This window comes from Physeter macrocephalus, chromosome 17 (genome assembly GCF_002837175.3).
Source record: "Physeter macrocephalus isolate SW-GA chromosome 17, ASM283717v5, whole genome shotgun sequence".
Classification (NCBI taxonomy): Eukaryota; Metazoa; Chordata; class Mammalia; order Artiodactyla; family Physeteridae; genus Physeter; species Physeter macrocephalus.
This window is the reverse complement of record NC_041230.1, coordinates 20070674-20091046: the sequence shown is the minus strand read 5'-3', so window position 1 is coordinate 20091046 and position 20373 is coordinate 20070674. Positions and strand designations below refer to the sequence as shown.

Genomic DNA, 20373 nt, shown 5'->3' with positions numbered 1-20373 from the left:
CGCACCGCGATGAAGAGTGGCCCCCGCTCGCCGCAACTAGAGAAAGCCCTCGCACAGAAACGAAGACCCAACGCAGCCAAAATAAATAAATTAATAAACTCCTACCCCCAACATCTTCTTAAAAAAAAAAAAAGGGCAGAAGACCTAAGTAGACATTTCTCCAAAGAAGACCTGCAGATGGCCAACAGGTACATGCAAAGATGCTCAACATTACTAATTATTAGAGAAATACAAATCAAAACTACAATGAGGTATCACCTCACACCAGTCAAAATGACCATCATCAAAAAGTCTACAAATAGGGCTTCCCTGGTGGCGCAGTGGTTGAGAGTCCGCCTGCCGATGCAGGGGAAATAGTATATGCTGGAGAGGGTGTGGAGAAAAGGGAACCCTCCGACACTGTTGGTGGGAATGTAAATTGGTGCAGACGCTGTGGAAAATAATATGGAGGGTCCTTAAAAAACTAAAAATAGAACTACAATATGATCCAGCAATTCCACTCCTGGGTATATATCTGGAAAAAATGAAAACTTTAATTCAAAAAGATACATGCACCCCAATGTTCATAGCAGCACAATTTACAATAGCCAAAACATGTACAATAAATAACCCAATCAACAGACAATTGGCTTAAGAAGATGTGGTGTATATACATACAATGGAATATTACTCAGCGATAAGAAAGCGAAATATTGCCATTTACGGTAACATGGATGGTCCTAGAGAATATTATACTTAGTGAAGTAAGAGAAAGACAAGATATCATTTCTATGTGGAATCTAAAAAATAATACAAATGAATCTATATAAAAAACAGAAACAGATTCATAAACGTAGAAAACAAACTTAAGGTTACCAGAGGAGAGAGGAAGCAGGGAATTTTATTCAATATCTTGTTTTTAATAACCTTTAAAGAATATATGGAAAAAATAACTGAATTACTATGCTGTACTCCTGAAACTAACACAATATACTTCACTTTTTCAACTATAATTTTTTTTAAAACATGCATATCTAAAGAAAAATGCTTTCTTTTGCCTATCTATAAACAGCAATATAGATATAGAATTTTGGTAATTTTTTCTTGGAAGTAGTATGTTGTACAAAGCATAATATTCTTCTTTCTACATAAAAATACTTCATTAACAAGTTTGTTTTTATTTTTTGTGTGATAGTCTATTATGAAACTTATTCAGTTAGTAATGTCTTATGAGTAATTCCAATTCTTGTAGCAACCTGTTTTCTCATGGTCATTGAAGCAAATGGATTTCTAAAGTTCTTAAAATATCAATCACGCTATTGTAGCATCAGTGAAATTAATAATTTCTTGCCTGTCATGTTGAAGGAAAATCATTTGTAGTACATAATTAAACTGTATAAACTTCTTTATATTCCCTACTTTATTGGGAAGCACAGTAGAATTTTTAATTCTGCGAAGTGTTCAAAGCATTTCTTGATCATTTTCTCATCTCTTCTTAGGATACCCATTGCAGACATTGGTTTCTTTGTACCCCATTTAATTAACTTTGATTTCTAAAGAGAATAAATCATTGTGTCAAGGTGTGAGGAATGTTCCAGAAATAGGGAACAATACACAAGTTGGAGATAAACTTCACCATTGTAACTAGGCTCTGCCAGTGATGTTTTCCTTGAGTGGAAAATAATGTATTCTCTAAGTCTAGTGCAGGAGATAAAAATGTTTTGGAACTCCTCAGCAATATTTTTTATTCTATTATGATTATTATGAATGGATTTTATTTATTTTTGAGAAAATTTAAACTATGCCCAGTTTGTTCCAGAAGGGAAAAGCAATGTTCAACAGAAATGTCATAATAAAACTATTCCAGGTGGGACCAAAAGTAGTAAAGAAAATTTTGCCTAAAACACTCATCCTTATGTAATAAAGAAGAGACATGATTAGATCTTAGAAATATCTAATAAAATTAATGAACTATATAAATACAACTATCAAATCATTTAAAGTGTTAAGAATTTTCTACTAATACAGAGTTTTTTTAATAGATAACACTGGTTATCTATTTATGAACATGTTCTCTAAGTAACTGCCATCTATGTAAGAATTTTATGGAGGAGTGTTTACTTTTTGTAATAGATTTGCTGGAAGCTTCAAATGATGCACTTACTTTCCAAGGCTTAACTATTTCTTTTTTATTGCAGCCCTTTGGAGTGAATCAGCCTGGACCTTATATCATGTATACAACTGTAGATGCAAATGGATATCTGAAAAATGGTTCAGGTAAGACTTGATATGCATAATAGTACCTTTAATCAATATATTAACAAAGTAAACTGGATGACAAAAATTATCATCATGTTTTCACATTCTTTATAAAATCTTCACTTTTTATATTATACTTTGTCTTTCTGTATACTTAAATCAGTAGATTACAAAAGGTCCTCATGACAAATATATTAACATTAAATTCTTCATATATCCCTATTGTATGGAGCCACATAATTATCCTTATTTTTCAGTTGAAGTAACAGAGAGATTGGGAGCATTTACTTCAGTTATCTTGATCAAAGTATGAAATAGTAAATTAGTTAACAGAGCTCATCTTAGAAGAAGTAAAAATTAGGAATCCAATCTACTCCTAGATTAATCCTAGTTTTTTCATATGTGGACTAGAAACGAATATTATACAAATTTATATAATATTATGTAATCATATGTTTTGATATATGATTATAAAGAAAAATCTTGTTTTACATTTGAATAAAGGGAAATGCAATCAATCAAGACGAAAGGGAAATAAGACTAGGCAAATGATGTCTGATCTTGACAGATGGCTAGCTGACTTGAGATACGATCCAAATCACCATAAATACAACTGTGAACATTTCAATTCTCTAAGGAGGAAAAGGAATCCTAACATATTGATATGCTTCTTTGAGAGTGCTAGAGTCCTAACCATGAAGAAGTACGTGTAACCAGAGTTACTGTTACTCCTCCATTTTTAAATGAACTAAAAAAAGGGAAGAATTCTGGGCTTGCCTGGTGGCGCAGTGGTTGAGAGTCCGCCTGCCGATGCAGGGGACGCGGGTTCGTGCCCCGGTCCGGGAAGATCCCACATGCCACGGAGCGGCTAGGCCCATGAGCCATGGCCGCTGAGCCTGTGCGTCCGGAGCCTGTGCTCTGCAACGGGAGAGGCCACAGCAGTGAGAGGCCCGTGTACCGCAAAAAAAAAAAAAAAAAAAAAAAAAAAAGGGAAGAACTCATTATATAGCCATTTTCATTTTATATAATGGCATAACATAATATACCAGAGTGTATTTCCTTTTAAGCTAATTGTACACATTTAATACTGTCATCATGCTACCGCATCAGCACAGAAACATTCCATGCAACAAAAACTGTCTGAAAAATTCAAGGAGAAATTTACAGACTCAGTTACAGTTTACCCTTGAACAACATGGGGGGTTAGGTGCACCAACCCTCTGTGCAGTTAAAAATCTGCCTATAACTTATAGTTGGCCCTCATTCCTCCGTATCCTCCAATTCAACCAAATGTGAATTGTATAGTACTGTAGTATTTACTATTGAGAAAAATCTGCATATGAGTGGAACTGCGCAGTTCAAACCTGTGTTATGCAAGGGTCAACTGTATAGTCAAATACATTAATGTACCACTGTCAGTCAAGGAAACTTAAAATAAATCTGGATATAGTTGATTTGAACAAATTACTTATTTACATTTTAATTCATAGATATGTTAAACTGTATATAAAAGATTCCAGGACCAGCTGGTTTTATTTTTTATCAGTTAACTCTTTGAGACTTTCAAGAGGCACACAATTTTAGTTCTAGATTAGATGTTTCGGAATGCAGGGGGAAAAAAAGATGAAGTTACTTATTTCATTTTATGAAGCTAGTATAACTTCATAAAGCTAGTATAACTTTATGGCTAGTATACAAAGCCATTATACCCAAAAGCAAAAACTTAGCTGACTGGTGAATTATCAATCAAAAATGCTATCTAAAATACTAACAATTTAAATTCATCTGTATTTTGAAAGAATTACTTACTCAAGACCATCAAGTAGGTGATTACCTCGGGAATGCACTGATGGTTTCAAATGGGGAAAATTTCTTTATTATAACAGTAAATCAATTTTTTAAAGATTTATCTCCCTCTTTTTTATATATAATGTATATTGTGTAAATCTTTCCATGTCTGTTATCTAGCTAGTCCTAATTTTTTTTAATTGAAGTATAGTTGACTTACAGTGTTATATTAATTTCAGGTGTACAACATGAGTCAATATTTTTATAGATTATATTCCATTTAAAGTCATTATAAATTATTGGTTACATTTCCTGTGCTGAACATTATATTCTTGTATCTTATTTATTTTATACCTAGTAGTTTTTAACTCTTAATTCCCATGCCCTATCTTGCCCCTCTCCCCACCACTCTTCCCTCTGGTAACCGCTAGTTTGTTCTCTATCTATGAGTCTTTCTATTTTGTTGTATTCATTTGTTTGTTTTATTTTTTAGATTCCATATATGTAAAAACATACAGTATTTGTCTTTCTCTGTCTGACTTACTTCACTAAGCATAATATGCTCAAAGTCCATCCATGTTGTTTGCAAATGGTAAAATTTCATTCTTCTTAGTTCTAGTTTCTTTTGGAATTGTTTTGTATGTGGATACAGTAACTGGATAATTTGCTGGTGTTTTTTTTTCAATATAACAATACAACAGTAAAGATCTATGTGATATATTTTTGTGCATTTAAATGAATAATTCTCACTTCATAGAAAAAAATCTAGAAAAATACTCATCAAACTGTTAACATTTATCTTGGGAGAGCAAGATTTCAAGAGATTCACTTACTATTTGGTACATTTCTGTAACTATTTACTACTTTTAGTCCTTCTTATTTTTAAAAGATAAATTTTACAGCAAATAGAAACCTACCAAAAATTAGATATAGAAGATATTTTTTAATCAGTGATTGTTGTTCACAATATATATTTATTGAACCTCTACTACAAACTAGGCATTGGTACCTAGTAGGATATCTTATTAGATGCTAAAAACCCATTCAATAATATTCACTACACATTGCTGTTTTTTTAAGTAAATGGAAAAATATTTCCTTAGCATGATTGCTTTTTAATCTACTCCAAAACAATAATGGAACATTGGGTTTATTCTCACTCAATTATATATTTACTTCTTCCCTGGATTAGGAAGGAATTTGTAAGCATAAACTCAAAGGAGAAAATATCCATAGAAAAGATAAATGCATAAATCAAATGAATGCATACATTTTCATTGCAAAAAATCATAAACAAAGATAAAAGACTATAGCAAACTGGGAAAATCTAAATGTCCAACAACTGAGAAATAATGTTATGATATCTTATAATAATTTCCAGCCTACAAAATATTTTAGAATAATTTTTGATGAACAGATGTTTATGGTATAACACTTGGGAAGGAGGCACATCTGTGTGCATAATCCAAATTGTGTGGGTATGGAGTTTTTAAGTGAACCCATGTATAGGAAAAATATAGAAACAAAATGACATATAGAAACGTTACCAGGAATACCTCTTGGTTGTGGGATTTTGTTCTTTATTTTTTGCATTTTAGTTTATACACTGATCATATATTGCTTTTAATTTGAGAAATATGTTAATAATAAGTAATCATAAATATTTTTAAAATATTTCACGCATATGCTATATTTCATGCATAAATATATGTTCTAAACAGGGAAGTGGCACTTAATTTAATTGACTTAGGAAGTATTATTATGAAAACCTGCCCCAAATTTTAAAGGATGAAAATTTCTAGTTTAAATGTTAATTAAGCATGTTGAAGTCTAAAGAAAAATTACTTGTTTAAACTATACCTTCCAACCCATACAGCCCCACTAGTAGAGAACTTTCCACTCTAGGAAGAGAACGACCACATATGAATACTTGAGAAGTTGCAACCCTGGTTTTCTTATAGAGCAGCTAAGGGTCACTACTCATTAGTGGATCATGAAATGCATTTAATGGGTTCTGTTAAGGGCTTTTTATTTAAAAGAATAAAAGGTAGAAAATATCAAGTGTATCCTACATTTAGTATTGTTTCATGAAAGCTTTATTTTAGGGTTTGTGTATCTGTGTTCTTACTGGGTAGTGACATAAAATGTAGTGTTTACTGTGGGCTGTGATCAAAAAAGTTTGAAAACCACTGCCAGAGACAATAACATGCCTTAGTGTTGTTCAAAAAAGGCCTGGCGTAATTATCCTTTCTGCTTGTAGACAGATCTTATTGTTACCAAATACTCTGTGGTCTTACTCTACTTCCTAGCGAAGCGTGAATAGCCAAATGTTATTAGACAATTATATTACAGAGGAGTCATTAATTTTCTAAATAACCATTTACTACTCTTGTAAATTAGCCAGAGACCTGCAATAAGTACCCGAATTTCCTAAATAATATTTAATAAGAACTTAGTAGATAGGAGCATGTAGGCCAGATTGCATGGATTAGGGAGTTGTTGGTCATTTCTAAATAATAACACTCTTAGACCAAGAATTGTTTTCTACCTCTTAAATTGCTTATTTGGCCCTGCTGTTATAAAATCATTTCCCTTTAGTCCTCTAACGTTACTATTTGTTAACATATCTGAGAAAAGCATAAGTAACCTTTACCTACTATGCACTCTTCATCATATGCTTCAAATATAAGAGCAGTTAAAATGTATGGTAGACTGATATGAAAGGGCAAAAAAGCATTTGGATTAGGTATAACAAAATTCATATTGATGGTAAACTTAGATTATTGAGAAAAAATGATTTGTTGTAACATATAAGCACATTGTCTTTCTATAATTTTAACCTTTCAGGTTTCTCCATTTTAAACAGTAATTGTCAATTACATCTTCCAGTGTCAAAACACATTTTATTCTTTATGTTCATTTCTCACCTGCATATTTTCTGAAATTATCTTCAAAGTATAGTCATGTTCCATTTATCCACACATAATTATCCATAAAAGAATTTTTTAGTCTTGAGTCATTTTATTTTAATTACTCATCACATTTTAAATTCTCATACCCCAAAATTTTAGCTTGAGCAATACTTAAACAGGCATACTTTTGTGTCAAAAATCATAATTCATAACAAGATAATGGAAAGAGTTGTTATGCCCTGCTGGATTATCCATGACATTCTTCTTATCTGAAAGAATGAATTCTTGCAAGAAGAATCATTCCCTTTCCTTACCTCACACCAAGTAAAGACCTCACAGGAATAATCAAGTCCACAGAGATAAAGATGAGGGCATGGCGAATAATGATTTTTTTTTTTCACTGTAATGAAAGAGAGAAAGGGAAGGAGGGAAAATGTGGAATAGCTCTAAGCAGTACTGATACATCCTCTTCATTTAATTGTAAATTGAATTAATTAATTAATTACAAGAAATACAGAGAGTCTGAGAAACTGTAAGGAAGTTTACAAATTCTTCAGCTATTCAGCAATTAGAAATCCCATCTACACAGATGCAGGTGGGTCACAGTCATATTCTGGAAAACCAAAAGAAAGAAAATAAGAAACTGTAGTGCCGGGCTTCCCTGGTGGCACAGTGGTTAAGAATCTGCCTGCCAATGCAGGGGACACAGGTTCAAGCCCTGGTCCGGGAAGATCCCACATGCTGTGGAGCAACTAAGTCCGTGCACCACAACTACTGAGCCTGCACTCTAGAGCCCGTAAGCCACAACTACTGAGCCCATGTGCTACAACCGCTGAAGCCTGTACACCTAGAGCCTGTGCTCTTCAATAAGAGAAGCCACTGCAATGAGAAGCCCGCACACTGCAACAAAGAGTAGCGCCTGCTCACCGCAACTAGATAAGGCCCACGCGCAGCAATGAAGACCCAACACAGGCAAAAATATAATTAATTAATTTTTAAAAAAAGAGAGGGCTTCCCTGGTGGCGCAGTGGTTGAGAGTCCGCCTGCTGATGCAGGGGACCACGGGTTCGTGCCCCAGTCCGGGAAGATCCCACATGCCGCGGAGCGGCTGGGCACGTGAGCCATGGCCGCTGAGCCTGCGCGTCCGGAGCCTGTGCTCCGCAGCGGGAGAGGCCACAACAGTGAGAGGCCCGCGTACCGCAAAAAAAAAAACAAAAAAAACAAAACAAAAAAAAAAAGAGAGCGTGAAATATTTGAAGTGTTGAAAGAAAAAGTTACCAACCTAGAATTCTATATACAGCAGAATTATCTTTTAAACACAAAGGAGAAATAGACTTTATCAGACCAACAAAAACTGAGGGAAGCATCGCCAGCATATCTGCTCCCCCCAAAAAGTTAAAAGAAGTTCTTTAGGGATAAGGAGTATGATAGGTCAGAAACACATACCTATATAAGAAAGGAATAAATAAATGAAGATAAAATAAGACCTTTTATTTCTTAGTTGATCTAAAAAATAACTTTTAGATTGTTTAAAGTAATAATAGTAACAGTGTACTGGATGATGATAGTATATGAATAAGTGAAATGAATAACAGCAATGTCATAAGAGATGGGAGGGGGAACCAGGATTATGCTGTTATTTATCTAAATTGGTCCTTTCCTGGAAATGACAATCAGGAATTCCTTACCACCAGCTTTGCATGATAACCTCCTTCAGTGAAACAGTGGGTTATAAAACTTAAATACACTTTATCTTCAAAGATGAGTGACTGTACAACACTTACCCCTAATTTATAGAGAACTAAAGAAGACATGAGATTAAATAAGGGTACGGAATAGTAAGAATAAATCAAAAAGAAACTTATAAGGACAAATTGATAAATATGAGCAAGTAAAAAAGACACAAGAGTAAGAGAATAAAAATTATAAGAGAGTGATTGTATTTGACAAGTGAAAACTTCAGGAGCATGAGAGTCATTTGTAATATGTATGTTGTCTGAGAGTGGGGGCTGTGCATATAGACAGTAAATTCCACAGTGTAGTGGTTTGCGCTGTGAAGATTTTTATTATTATTATTATTCAAAAACTATTTATTGAACATACCAGTATGAGCTATGATCCTAGGTACTTTAAGAAGTATAAAATAGGGTCTTCACTGGTGGTCCAGTGGTAAAGAATCTGCCTTCCAATGCAGGGAATGCGGGTTCAATCCCTGGTTGTGGAACTGAGTTGCCACATGCTGTGGGGCAGCTAAGCCCACATGCCACAAACTACAGAGCCCACGTGCCCTGGAGCCTGCACACCAAAACAAGAGAAGAGAAAAAACCTGCACGCCACAACTAGAGAGAGGCCTGTGCACCTCAATGAAAGATCCCGCATGCCTCAACAAAGTCGCAGGTGCTGCAACTGAGACCCAATGCAGCCAAAAAAGGAAAAAAAAAAAAATATTCATAGCAGCCAAAAAAGATTTTTTTTAAAAGTATAAAATATATTCATCATCCTCAAAAAGTCTGTAGTTTATTTGGAGAGTAAAAACAAGAAAAAATAAGATGATAAGCCACTAATGAAAGATTTTTAGAAGACTAGTAACTTTCTGGAAGATGACTGACTTCACTATTCACAGGCCCCTTCTATAAGACTTAGGTGTCTAGAGTGTGGAGTCTTAAGAAAAGGCTAGGATTCCATATCATTACCTAGAAGACTTAATAAAAATTTGATATCCTTCTCCTTATTTGCCTGGATAACTGAACATGACACTTTGCCAGGTGCTATGAATGTACAAAAATATTAAGACGTTGTTACTTTGTATTTCAAATATCAAGAACTTTATATTTCAGGAGCTAGACATAGGTATTTTAAAGTGTCTTCTTAAATAGTAATTACAAAGGAATAAGTATCAAATTAATGGCAACGATAAGTGCAATAGGAACTCAAAGAAGAGGCCATTGTGGACTGACTGACAGGTGACATTTTTGTGAAGGAAGTCTTCCTTTGAAGGATTGGTGTATAATATGGATCAGAAATGAACAAGAAGTAATATAGATTTAGCATTAGCAAAGTCAAAACATGAAAAATGTAACTTTATTAGCAGCAACACAAAAAGGAAATAATTTGACAGTCAATAAAGAAAATCTTGTTCTGTTTTTTAAAAACAACACACAAAAGCTATAATATCTTTGAATATTTTCTTTTTATTTTCATAAGTGCATTGAGAAAAAACTCTAGTATCCTAGACAGATATCCCCATTGGTTTTATTTAATTGCTTTAGTGTTTTTGTATAGCTTGGCAAATGGCCTGGAATTTAGTATAGATTAGTCTTTACACAAAATATTTCTTATTTTAAAATTTAATTCAGTGAGCAGTTTACTAACCATTATAATACATTTTTACTTAATTGTGTAGATTTATAAAAAGTAGCAATTTAAAATATGTATGCTACTTAATTTATTTCAAGATTTTATATTTTTTTAAATCAATAAACAGTGTAAAATAGGCCTGGTTACCCATTTCTTGAAATATATTTTAAAATAAAGTAAAGAAAGAAAAAAACAAATGAATGAAAAATCTGTTTAACAAGTACAGTATTGGGGACTTCGGGTTTCCGGTCCAACATGTAAAGAGCCTGGAAATCATACTCCCATCCTCCCTTCCATTCCCACCCCTGCCCCAGCCAAGTGATGACCAAAATGAAAATCAACAACTCTTCTTAGATCCATTAGAGAATTGAAAACATTGGGCAAACCCTGTCCCCAAAACTGGAAAGACAGACAAATGCATAAAATGGCAGCTTACCAGAGCAGAAGCCACAGCTAGGGCCAGCCACTGGCAGGAACACTTAAAGAATAATTCTGGGGACTCAGTTTGAGACTAGTTTAAGAGATTAAAAACTCCTGCCTTTGGGGACCCAAACGTTCATGATTTTTACCTCTGTGAGCCACACAGGTTCTCAGGGTCAAGATCTAAGAAAAATCCTCTTGTGCTTCTATCAGGAGAAAGGGGGTAAATAAACATTTTCAAATACTCCCAGAGCTACAGTTCTTCTTAACAAAGGCCTGCCCTCAAGGGAAATTATTTTACGAAAACCTAGCCAACTTTGCTTTTTACCAGAGCCTAACTGACTTGGTGGTAATGAAATATCCAGCTCTAGCCCCCCTCTAGTCTTCCTGTCTCACCTTCATAGGTGAGAGGGGAAAGGACCTGAGAAGCACTTATGAAAGTCACAGCCCAGGGTCATAGGCTCACTAAAAAACTGAGACCTAATCACAGGACTAGAGAACACTTACCCGCCCCCTACATCTTACCACCACATCAGTCAAGCTCCTGTACAACAACAGGGGAGCAAGGTTCAAACCCTATTTAAAAAGGAAACCCAAAGATAACAGAAGAGACAAAAAACAAGGACACTAGAGGAAATTTTAGCCTCCGACACCTACAGCTACAGCAACCAGTAAATGCAATCTGATTCACAGCCAGATAAACATAATACCTCACACTAAAGACCTGTTTACCTTAGTTCTTTTTGCTTGATACATCATGTCCAGCTTTCAACAAAAAATTACAAGGCATGCTAAAAGGCAAAAAAACAAAACAAAAAAACCCCACATTTTGAATAGATAAAGCAGGCGTCAGAACCAGACTCAGTTATGACAGAGATTTTGGAATTATAAGACTAAGGATTTACGGTAACTATGATTAATATCCTAAGGGCTCAAATGGAAAAAAAAAGGAAATGCTAGAAAACAAAAACACTGCAACAGAAATGAAGAATGCCTTTGATTGGCTCAGCAGCAGCTTGAACATGGCTGAGGAAAGAATCCGTGAGCTCGAAGATGTCAATAGAAACTTCCCAAACTAAAGAGCAAAGAGAAAAAGGAATAAAAAATATAGTTTATCTTAATGAATATCGAAGTGCAAACTGCTACACTAGTGGCCCCAATGACTCATAATATAGTCTCCTTCCACATTCACTCTGCTTAACCAAGGGGACATCAACAAACATGACACAAGTATAGCCTTGATAAGCTCTTAGACTTTGAGACTTACCCTCTTGGGATGCTGCCCTGAGATCTGCCCAGTCTAGTCACCTTAAGAATGAACGATTGGCTTCCCTGGTGGCGCGGTGGTTGAGAATCCGCCTGCCGATGCAGGGGACACGGGTTCGTGCCCCGGTCTGGGAAGATCCCGCATGCCGCGGAGCGGCTGGGCCCGTGAGCCATGGCCACTGAGCCTGTGCGTCCGGAGCCTGTGCTACGCAACAGGAGAGGCCCGTGTACCACAAAAAAAAAAAAAAAAAAAAAAAAGAATGAACGATTGTAAGGAGAGATGCCTACTCAGGCCTCCCAGCTGACCTGCAAGCTGAATGCAGCCATGTAAGTCAGCCCAGCCAACCCACAGAATCGTGAGAAAGAAAATGGTATGGTTGTAAGCCACTAAGCTTTGAGTTGGTTTGTTATACAACAATAAATAATCACTAGAAGGAATGTATTCTGTTTGCTTAGGAGCCAAATATGAAAGAATTTACAGAGATGGACCTGTCAACAGTATTAAAAAGGTATGTTTGAGAAGTGCAAACTTAAGTAGACAGTAAAGGGAAAGAAGTGTGGAGAAGGAGAAGTTGAAAGCTTAAGAGTTGAAGAGAATGTGCTTACTGACATTTCACAACTTTAATCACGTCCTCTAGGAAAAAGGTACATGTGAAATAAGTGACTTTAGTAAAGGAAAAATTCAAGGTATATTTGTGTTTTGTGTCTGTTGATAGCCAAGAATTGCATCTAGGTCTCTCCAGGTTGACTAACATGTGACAGATACCTAGTCTAAAAAACATTTATTTTTAATGTTTCACTAAAAATAACCTATCTTGCAATTTGTAACTAGAAACACTGCCTCTCACCTTCGATTTATAAAGTAGCTATGTGTCTTTCATCCGTATTTCAGAACTAAACAGTTTTACTCCCTTGTGGTTTTTGTCACCACCAAAAAACACAGCTTATAGCAAAATGCTGTGGCCTATGGGTTTGCCTCTCAAAGAGGTAGAGATCTCCAACTTGAAAAATAAAGTGCACTAAAGCACAAGCCAAGCTTTCCCATTTAGCTAATTTATACCACACTGTCCACTTCGGAAACCAGAGTTTATCTTTTTAATCCAGAGAATGACAGCTGGAACATAATTGCACATAACCTCAGAAAAGTTTACCTCCTTAATACAACTCTGTACAGGAGCACTGACCATTAAATTAGACCTCCACAGGCAATAGCACCCAATGCAATTTGGCTTTATGAGAGTTGTAGATTTATTTTATTGTTTCCCTTTGCATTATTTTTTCATGCATTGGCAATGGCTTTTATCATTCCTTCATTAGGTGCTATGTGCATTAAGCTCTAGAAAAGCAATTATTAAAATCAAACTACTCAGTTTCGCAAAAAGTTAAGCATAGTTACCATATGAACCATTAATTCCACTCCTACGTATATTCCCAAGAGAATCTAAAATATATGTCACACAAAAACTTGTACATCGATGTTCATAGCATAATATTCATATTCATAACAGCCAAAAAGTGTAATAAACAAACCAAATGTCCATCAACTAATAAATGGATAAACCAACTGTGGCATATCAATACAATAGAATATTATCCCATTAAAAACATGAAACATGCTATAACATGGATGAACCTTGTAAAACATTATTCTAAGTGAAAGAAACCAGATATAAAAGGCTGCATATTACATGATTCCATTTATATGAAATGTCTAGAATAAGCAAATCCATAGAAATAGAAAGGAACTTGCAGGTGAGGGTTACCAGGAACTGGGCCAGAGAAGAAATAGGAAGTGACTGCTAATGGGTCCAGGGTTCCTTTTTGCGGTGATAAAAATGTTCTGGAATTAGTGGTGACAGTTGTACAACCTTGTGACTATACTAAAAACCACTGAATTGTACACTTTAAATTGGTGGACTTTGTGGCATGTGAATTATATATCAATTTAACAAAAGGAAAAAAACTACTCACATTCTAAATTTATAGCTGGGAAGTAGGTTGACAGGTAAAGCTTGAACCAGGGTTCTAAGCTTCCTGATTTATTCCAAAAGAGAAATCAGAAAAACTTCTATGAAAAAATGATGTTACACTGTTTTTCAGGAACTAATATCAAGTTGAAATTCAACCTAAGAAAAAAACAGAAAATATGAGGAATAAGTATATAATAATAAAAATAACAACATTTGTAGTTTTGCAGTTTTAAAAGCACTTTTATATACATTTAAAGTTAAGTACTGTTGCTGTAATTGTCTCATAAAACCCATTCAGTAGGTGGGATTGTAATTCTGATTTTATAGATGAGGAAACATTCAAGTTGTATTTTTCTGTTGTTGTATGTTTAAGCATCCCCAGGTCAAGGTTTGTCTTTTTCATCTCTGTGTAAAAGGCATACAGTGTGCATTCAGCAAATGTTAAGGTGAATGAATAAACAAATTAAGGCTTAGGGAGGGCAAGGGACTTTCTAAAGATCAAACAAAGCAGTGTGGAATACTGTCTTTGGCATTCAAATCCTGTGTGCTTTCCATAATATCACATCACAGGTCTCCTGTGTTAAGGAACACATTTTTTCAAGTTCCAGCCTTTAAGCTGATATCAAAGTTATTTTAATTCAAAGCCAAAATGGAGGTCTTCAACAGCAGTCATTGATATGGTATATTATTAGACCTCAAAGAAAACTAAAGTTAAACAACTGTACAAACTTTACTTTGTTGTTTACTACCAAACCTTCAGGTTAGTAGAGCAGACATTTACCAAGTGCCTGATATGTGTCAGCCACTATGCTGGGCCCTAGGAATGGGGCATAGAAATGATTAAGTCACTAGATTGGAAGCACCTAAGCACCTCTTCTTATGGAACTATTTTCAGTCTAGTAAGAGGTTCTTCCACAAATTTCATCACTTTATCCTTGTCATTTATCTAGAAGCTGAGTTCAGAAATAAGTCAGAATACTCCAAAGGATTAAGTCAGAGGTCAGTGGATTCCTTTGCTCTCTATTATAAGCCACCCATTGACTACCAGGAAGAGAAGCCAACCATTGTTTTAAGAAAATTTCCATAAATTGCTACAGTCCTAACTTCTGAAATACAGGAATTTAGCATTTAGGCATGTAGCTTCATGAACTCTCTATATAGTGTTCACTTATTGTAATACAGGCTCTTTCTTCTGGATCCACATTCTATAGCACATGGTAACACCACATATTTTTAAAGGTATTAACTACTTTCTGTACACTGATTATGCCTTTCTATGAAGACAGCCTATTTCTTGTTCTTAAACTGATTACTAAGTAGGACTGTTAAAAAACCAACGGGTATTTATATAGCGACGTTAAATTAACATGTCTTAGATTTATAATTTGATCACAGATTAAGGTGCTTCTCCAGTCAACAGAGTGCCTGATATATAGCATGGTGCTTAATATCTGTAGAATAAACAAACCAATTAATCACAGACTTAGTGATTAGTGAGAATCCACTTACACTGGAAACTAGCTTTTCTCAAAGTCCAAAAAAAATGATGTGCCTTAGTCATATAAGCCAGTAGAAGATTTTACCATCAAGCAGAGAACAACTGCTTCATTTCTTTTTTCTATGTGGGTTGCCATCCATTTAATTTAAATCAGTGAATTTTAAGACAAAAATAAGAAGAAGCTATGATTTAGTAAATGTTTTAAATATCAAGTGTCTATAGCCAAATTTTAAAATTAAATTCCAGTATTTTTATTATACTCAGTCAAAATTTCTTTTGGCTTCTTCTCACCTTCCAAATCTATTTTGTCCTCTTTTTTTCCCCACTTCTGAATTCTGGTGTGACATTACAATATGATGTTGAGAAGTGCAGGTAAGTTTAGCCTGTTGACAGTAAGGAGCCTTTTTGCAATTACCATGTTCTATATGTAGGAATTAGCTGTCTCTCCCTAAAAGGGGCTAAACACTTCAGCAATGAATTTAAATGCTGAAAATTGTCACTGTTTTAATACATTTTATCACTTGTTTTCTTTGACTACTATTCTGTCTTAGTTGATAATTTATTGTTTAAAAAGTGGTCACTGGTATGTATTACCAGAAATCATCCTACTGTAACAGCTATGATATTCTATATTATCCAGAATATTTGGGACAGTGGAGTCTCAGATCAACTCAATATTTTAGTAAGAAGCCACAAAGGTCACGTTAGATTTTTTTAAATAACTTCTGCAGAGTTAGAATACATATATGTAGCATCTTAGAGATTCTTTTCTATAAAGTTCACATGTAAGTTGTTTGCAACTTTTAAAATATCAGGAAAAGGATTATATTATCAGAGTAGATCATAAACACCAATTTCACTGCTAGACTTTTTCTGGCTAGGATATCTGATTTGATAAACATTTACAATGAGCCTTATCACATTAGATAACACAAATTATTACCCCAGGTTGGCATTCAAGAACAAAGAACTATGATAATTGTTGTAGCTAGGAAGATTTTATTAGCAATATCAGAAACTTACTCTGTTGGCAATTAAATTAGAATAGCAGCAAATGAAAGTATTTTTAAACTTTTAACTTTATCATTTGTCAATACCTTTTTTATCCATTGATTTTAATAGAATCCTAATCACTCTTGATAATGCAATAACATAAAATGTGAAAACATATTTTTCTTTCAAAGTCTTAGCTTAATTTTTCTTGCCTTTAGTCTACCATTTGTTATTATCCAGCTTGCCATTCTCACAATTATAAATTCTCCTCATAGAGAAACATTTTCCCCTACCTGATATTCTAACCGTTTTTTTACGGGAAAATATAATTTAAGAAACACACCACAGGGGACAAATACATGACGATGTTTCTTTAACATCCCCCTACAAGCAGTGAGAGTAGTCCTAAATTTTTCACTCTGCCGATTATAACTTTTTAAACTATCTGGAATGAGCCAGAGAACCTGAGCTTATTCTAGTGTCAGTTAAGGGCTGGCTAGTCCATAGCCAGAGGATTGTCATGTTCATAATTGTATCCCCTGTGAACATAATCGTATTAAAGTTGGTGTCTGTAATAGAAGATCAACAAGATAAGCCAGGCTCATCTCACAGAAGAATTGCTTAAATACCTCGGGCTTTAGGTATAGAATGGGAACATCACAAAGCCTAAGGTATGCTCATTGGGCTCAAATGCCCTACAGTCTGGATTTACAAAATCAACAAATGCCATGTTAACTGGAATGACTATGTAGAAAATGTTACAGGTTACCAGATCATATCCTAGGACCCCACAAATACAGAGATCCAAACAGTAAAAGAAATGAACAACTGACATTGGTGGGGAGGGGAGGGGATGGTATTCTGTCATTAGAAGTCCTTTTTATAGAGCAATAAGACAAATATCACACTTCCTTTTCAACTGAAAAAAGGATCACAGGCAATGATGAAGGATGTGGCATTTGGAATTAAGCTGCCAAAATGAAAATCCCAGCTCTACCATTTAGTGTCTATGTGGTTTTGGTCAAATTGTTTGACCTCTTGATCTCCTCATAATAAAGTGAAGATAACTGATGTCACAAATGCCTTTTATGTATGTATTATAAATTGTTCAGAATTCTTATATATAACTGATACTTTACCTTTGGGTAGACTGTCTTTCTGTACTGCTATCTATGTGGTATAAATTGACATAGTATTTTTGAATTGGAATATGTTAGAAGTCTCAGGTCTCACACATTTGGAGGATAGAAGTTCTTTCATTTATTCATTCATTCATTGAACAGATATGTACTGAGTGCCTAATATACCACAGGCCTGTTCTAGGCTCTTATAATATAGAGGTGAATAAAACAGACCAATTTCTCAGCCCTCATAGAGATTACACTCTAGTAGGTGAAAAGAGGTAATAAACATAATAAGTGAGTTGTTTAATACTATGTCATGGTTAGGAGGTGATATCTACTGCGGGGGTGGGGAATAAAGCAGGGTAAGAAGGATACAGAGGGAGTTATCAGTTTTATGTAGGGTGGTCAGAGTGTCCCTCTCTGAGAAAATGTCATTTGAATAAAGATTTAAAGGATATAAGGGGGTCATACATATGGTTAACTTTTGAAGAATACTCCAGGTAGAGGAGAAAGCCAGAGCAGAAGCCTTAAGGTATAAGCATTCCTGGAATTACCAAGGAACAGTGGAGAGACCAATGTCTTGGAGTAGAATGAAATAAGGGGGTTAAGGAGTAGAAGATGAAATCTGAGTTAAATGAGGGCATGGAGTGAAAACTGAGTGAAACAGTAGACTATATAGGAAGAGCAAGAGCTAAAGCAGGGAAACTAATTAGAAAGCTAGTAAAATAATTCTGGCTAGAAATGATGGTGGCTTTGACCAAGGTAATAGTCATGCAGGTAGAAATGTTGGGATTCTGGATATTTTGGGATTGTGGATATATATTTGATTTCTTGGCAGACTGGGTAGAGGATATGAGAAAAAAAAAGTACTGTAACTATAGGGTTACTGGCTAGAGCAAGTAGAAAGATGGAGTTGCCATAACTGAAATGGAGCAGGTATTGGAAGAAAAATCAGGAGCTCTGGGGTTTTTTTGTTGTTAATTTTTTTCTTTTTTCTCATTAGTCATCCATTTTATACACATCAATGAATACATGTCAATCCCAATCTCCCAATTCATCACACACACACACACACACACACCCCGCCACTTTCCCCCCCTTGGTGTCCATACGTTTGTTCTCTACTCCTGTGTCTCAATTTCTGCTCTGCAAACTGGTTCATCTGTACCATTTCCTAGGTTCCACGTATATGCGTTAATATACGATACTTTTTCTCTCTCTGACTTACTTCACTCTGTATGACAGTCTCTAGATGTATCCACATCTCTACAAATGACCCAATTTCGTTCCTTTTTATGGCTGAGTAATATTCCATCATATATATGTACCACATCTTCTTTATCCATTCGTCTGTCAGTGGGCATTTAGGTTGCTTCCATGACCTGGCTGTTGTAAATAGTGCTGCAATGAACATTGGGGTGCGTGTGTCTTTCTGAATTATGGTTTTCTCTGGGTATATGCCCAGTAGTGGGATTGCTGGGTCACATGGTAATTCTATTTTTAGCTCTTTAAGGAACCTCCATACTGTTCTGCGTAGTGGCTGTATCAATTTACATTCCCACCAACCGTGAAAGAGGGTTCCCTTTTCTCCACACCCTCTCCAGCATTTGTTGTCTGTAGATTTTCTGATGATGCCCATTCTGACTGGTGTGAGGTGATACCTCATTTTAGTTTTGATTTGCATTACTCTAATAATTAGTGATGTTGAGCAGCTTTTCATGTGCCTCTTGGCCATCTGTATGTCGTCTTCGGAGAAAAGTCTATTTAGGTCTTCTGCCCATTTTTGGATTGGGTTGTTTGTTTTTTCAATATTGAGCTGCATGACCTCTTCATATATTTTGGAGATTAATCCTTTGTCCAATGATTCATTTGCAAATATTTTCTCACATTCTGAGGGTTGTCTTTTCATCTTGTTTACGGTTTCCTTTGCTGTGCAAAAGCTTTTAACTTTCATTAGGTTCCATTTGTTTATTTTTGTTTTTATTTCCATTACTCTAGGAGGTGGATCAAAAGATATCTTGCTGTGATTTATGCCAGAGTATTCTTCCTATGTTTTCCTCTAAGAGTTTTATAGTGCCCGGTCTTACATCTAGGTCTCTAATCCATTTTGAGTTTATTTTTGTGCATGGTGTTAGGGAGTGTTCTAATTTCATTCTTTTACATGAAGCTGTCCAGTTTTCCCAGCACCACTTATTGAAGAGACTGTCTTTTCTCCATTGTATATCCTTGCCTCCTTTGTCATAGATTAGTTAACCATAGGTGTGTGGGTTTATCTCTGGGCTTTCTATCCTGTTCCATTGATCTGTATTTGTTTCTGTGCCATTACGATACTGTCTTGATTACTGTAGCTTTGTAGTATATAGTCTGAAGTCAGGGAATCTGATTCCTCCAGCTTCGTTTTTTTCCCTCAAGACTGCTTTGGCTATTCGGGGTCTTTTGTGCCTCCATACAAATTTTAAGATTTTTTGTTCTAGTTCTGTTAAAAATGCCATTGGAAATTTGATAGGGATTGCATTTAATATGTAGATTGCTTTGGGTAGTATAGCCATTTTCACAATATTGATTCTTCCAATCCAAGAACATGGTATATCTCTCCATCTGTTGGTATCATCTTTAATTTCTTTCATCAGTGTCTTATAGTTTTCTGCATACAGGTCTTTTGTCTCCCTAGGTAGGTTTATTCCTAGGTATTTTATTCTTTTTGTTGCAGTGGTAAATGGGAGTGTTTCCTTAATTTCTCTTTCAGGTTTTTCATCCTTAGTGTATAGGAATGCAAGAGATTTCTGTGCATTAATTTTGTATCCTGC

At 35.1% G+C, this 20373-nt stretch overlaps 1 protein-coding gene across 1 annotated transcript in view; it reads left to right on the top strand.

Moving 5' to 3' along the window:
* Positions 1 to 20373, top strand: part of ITFG1 (integrin alpha FG-GAP repeat containing 1) — a 267640-nt gene that overhangs the window by 228942 nt on the left and 18325 nt on the right. The window contains exon 14 of the mRNA XM_007109007.4: positions 2178 to 2256. Within this exon, the coding sequence (XP_007109069.1) occupies positions 2178 to 2256 (79 nt within the window). The remainder of the gene's footprint in view (positions 1 to 2177; positions 2257 to 20373) is intronic.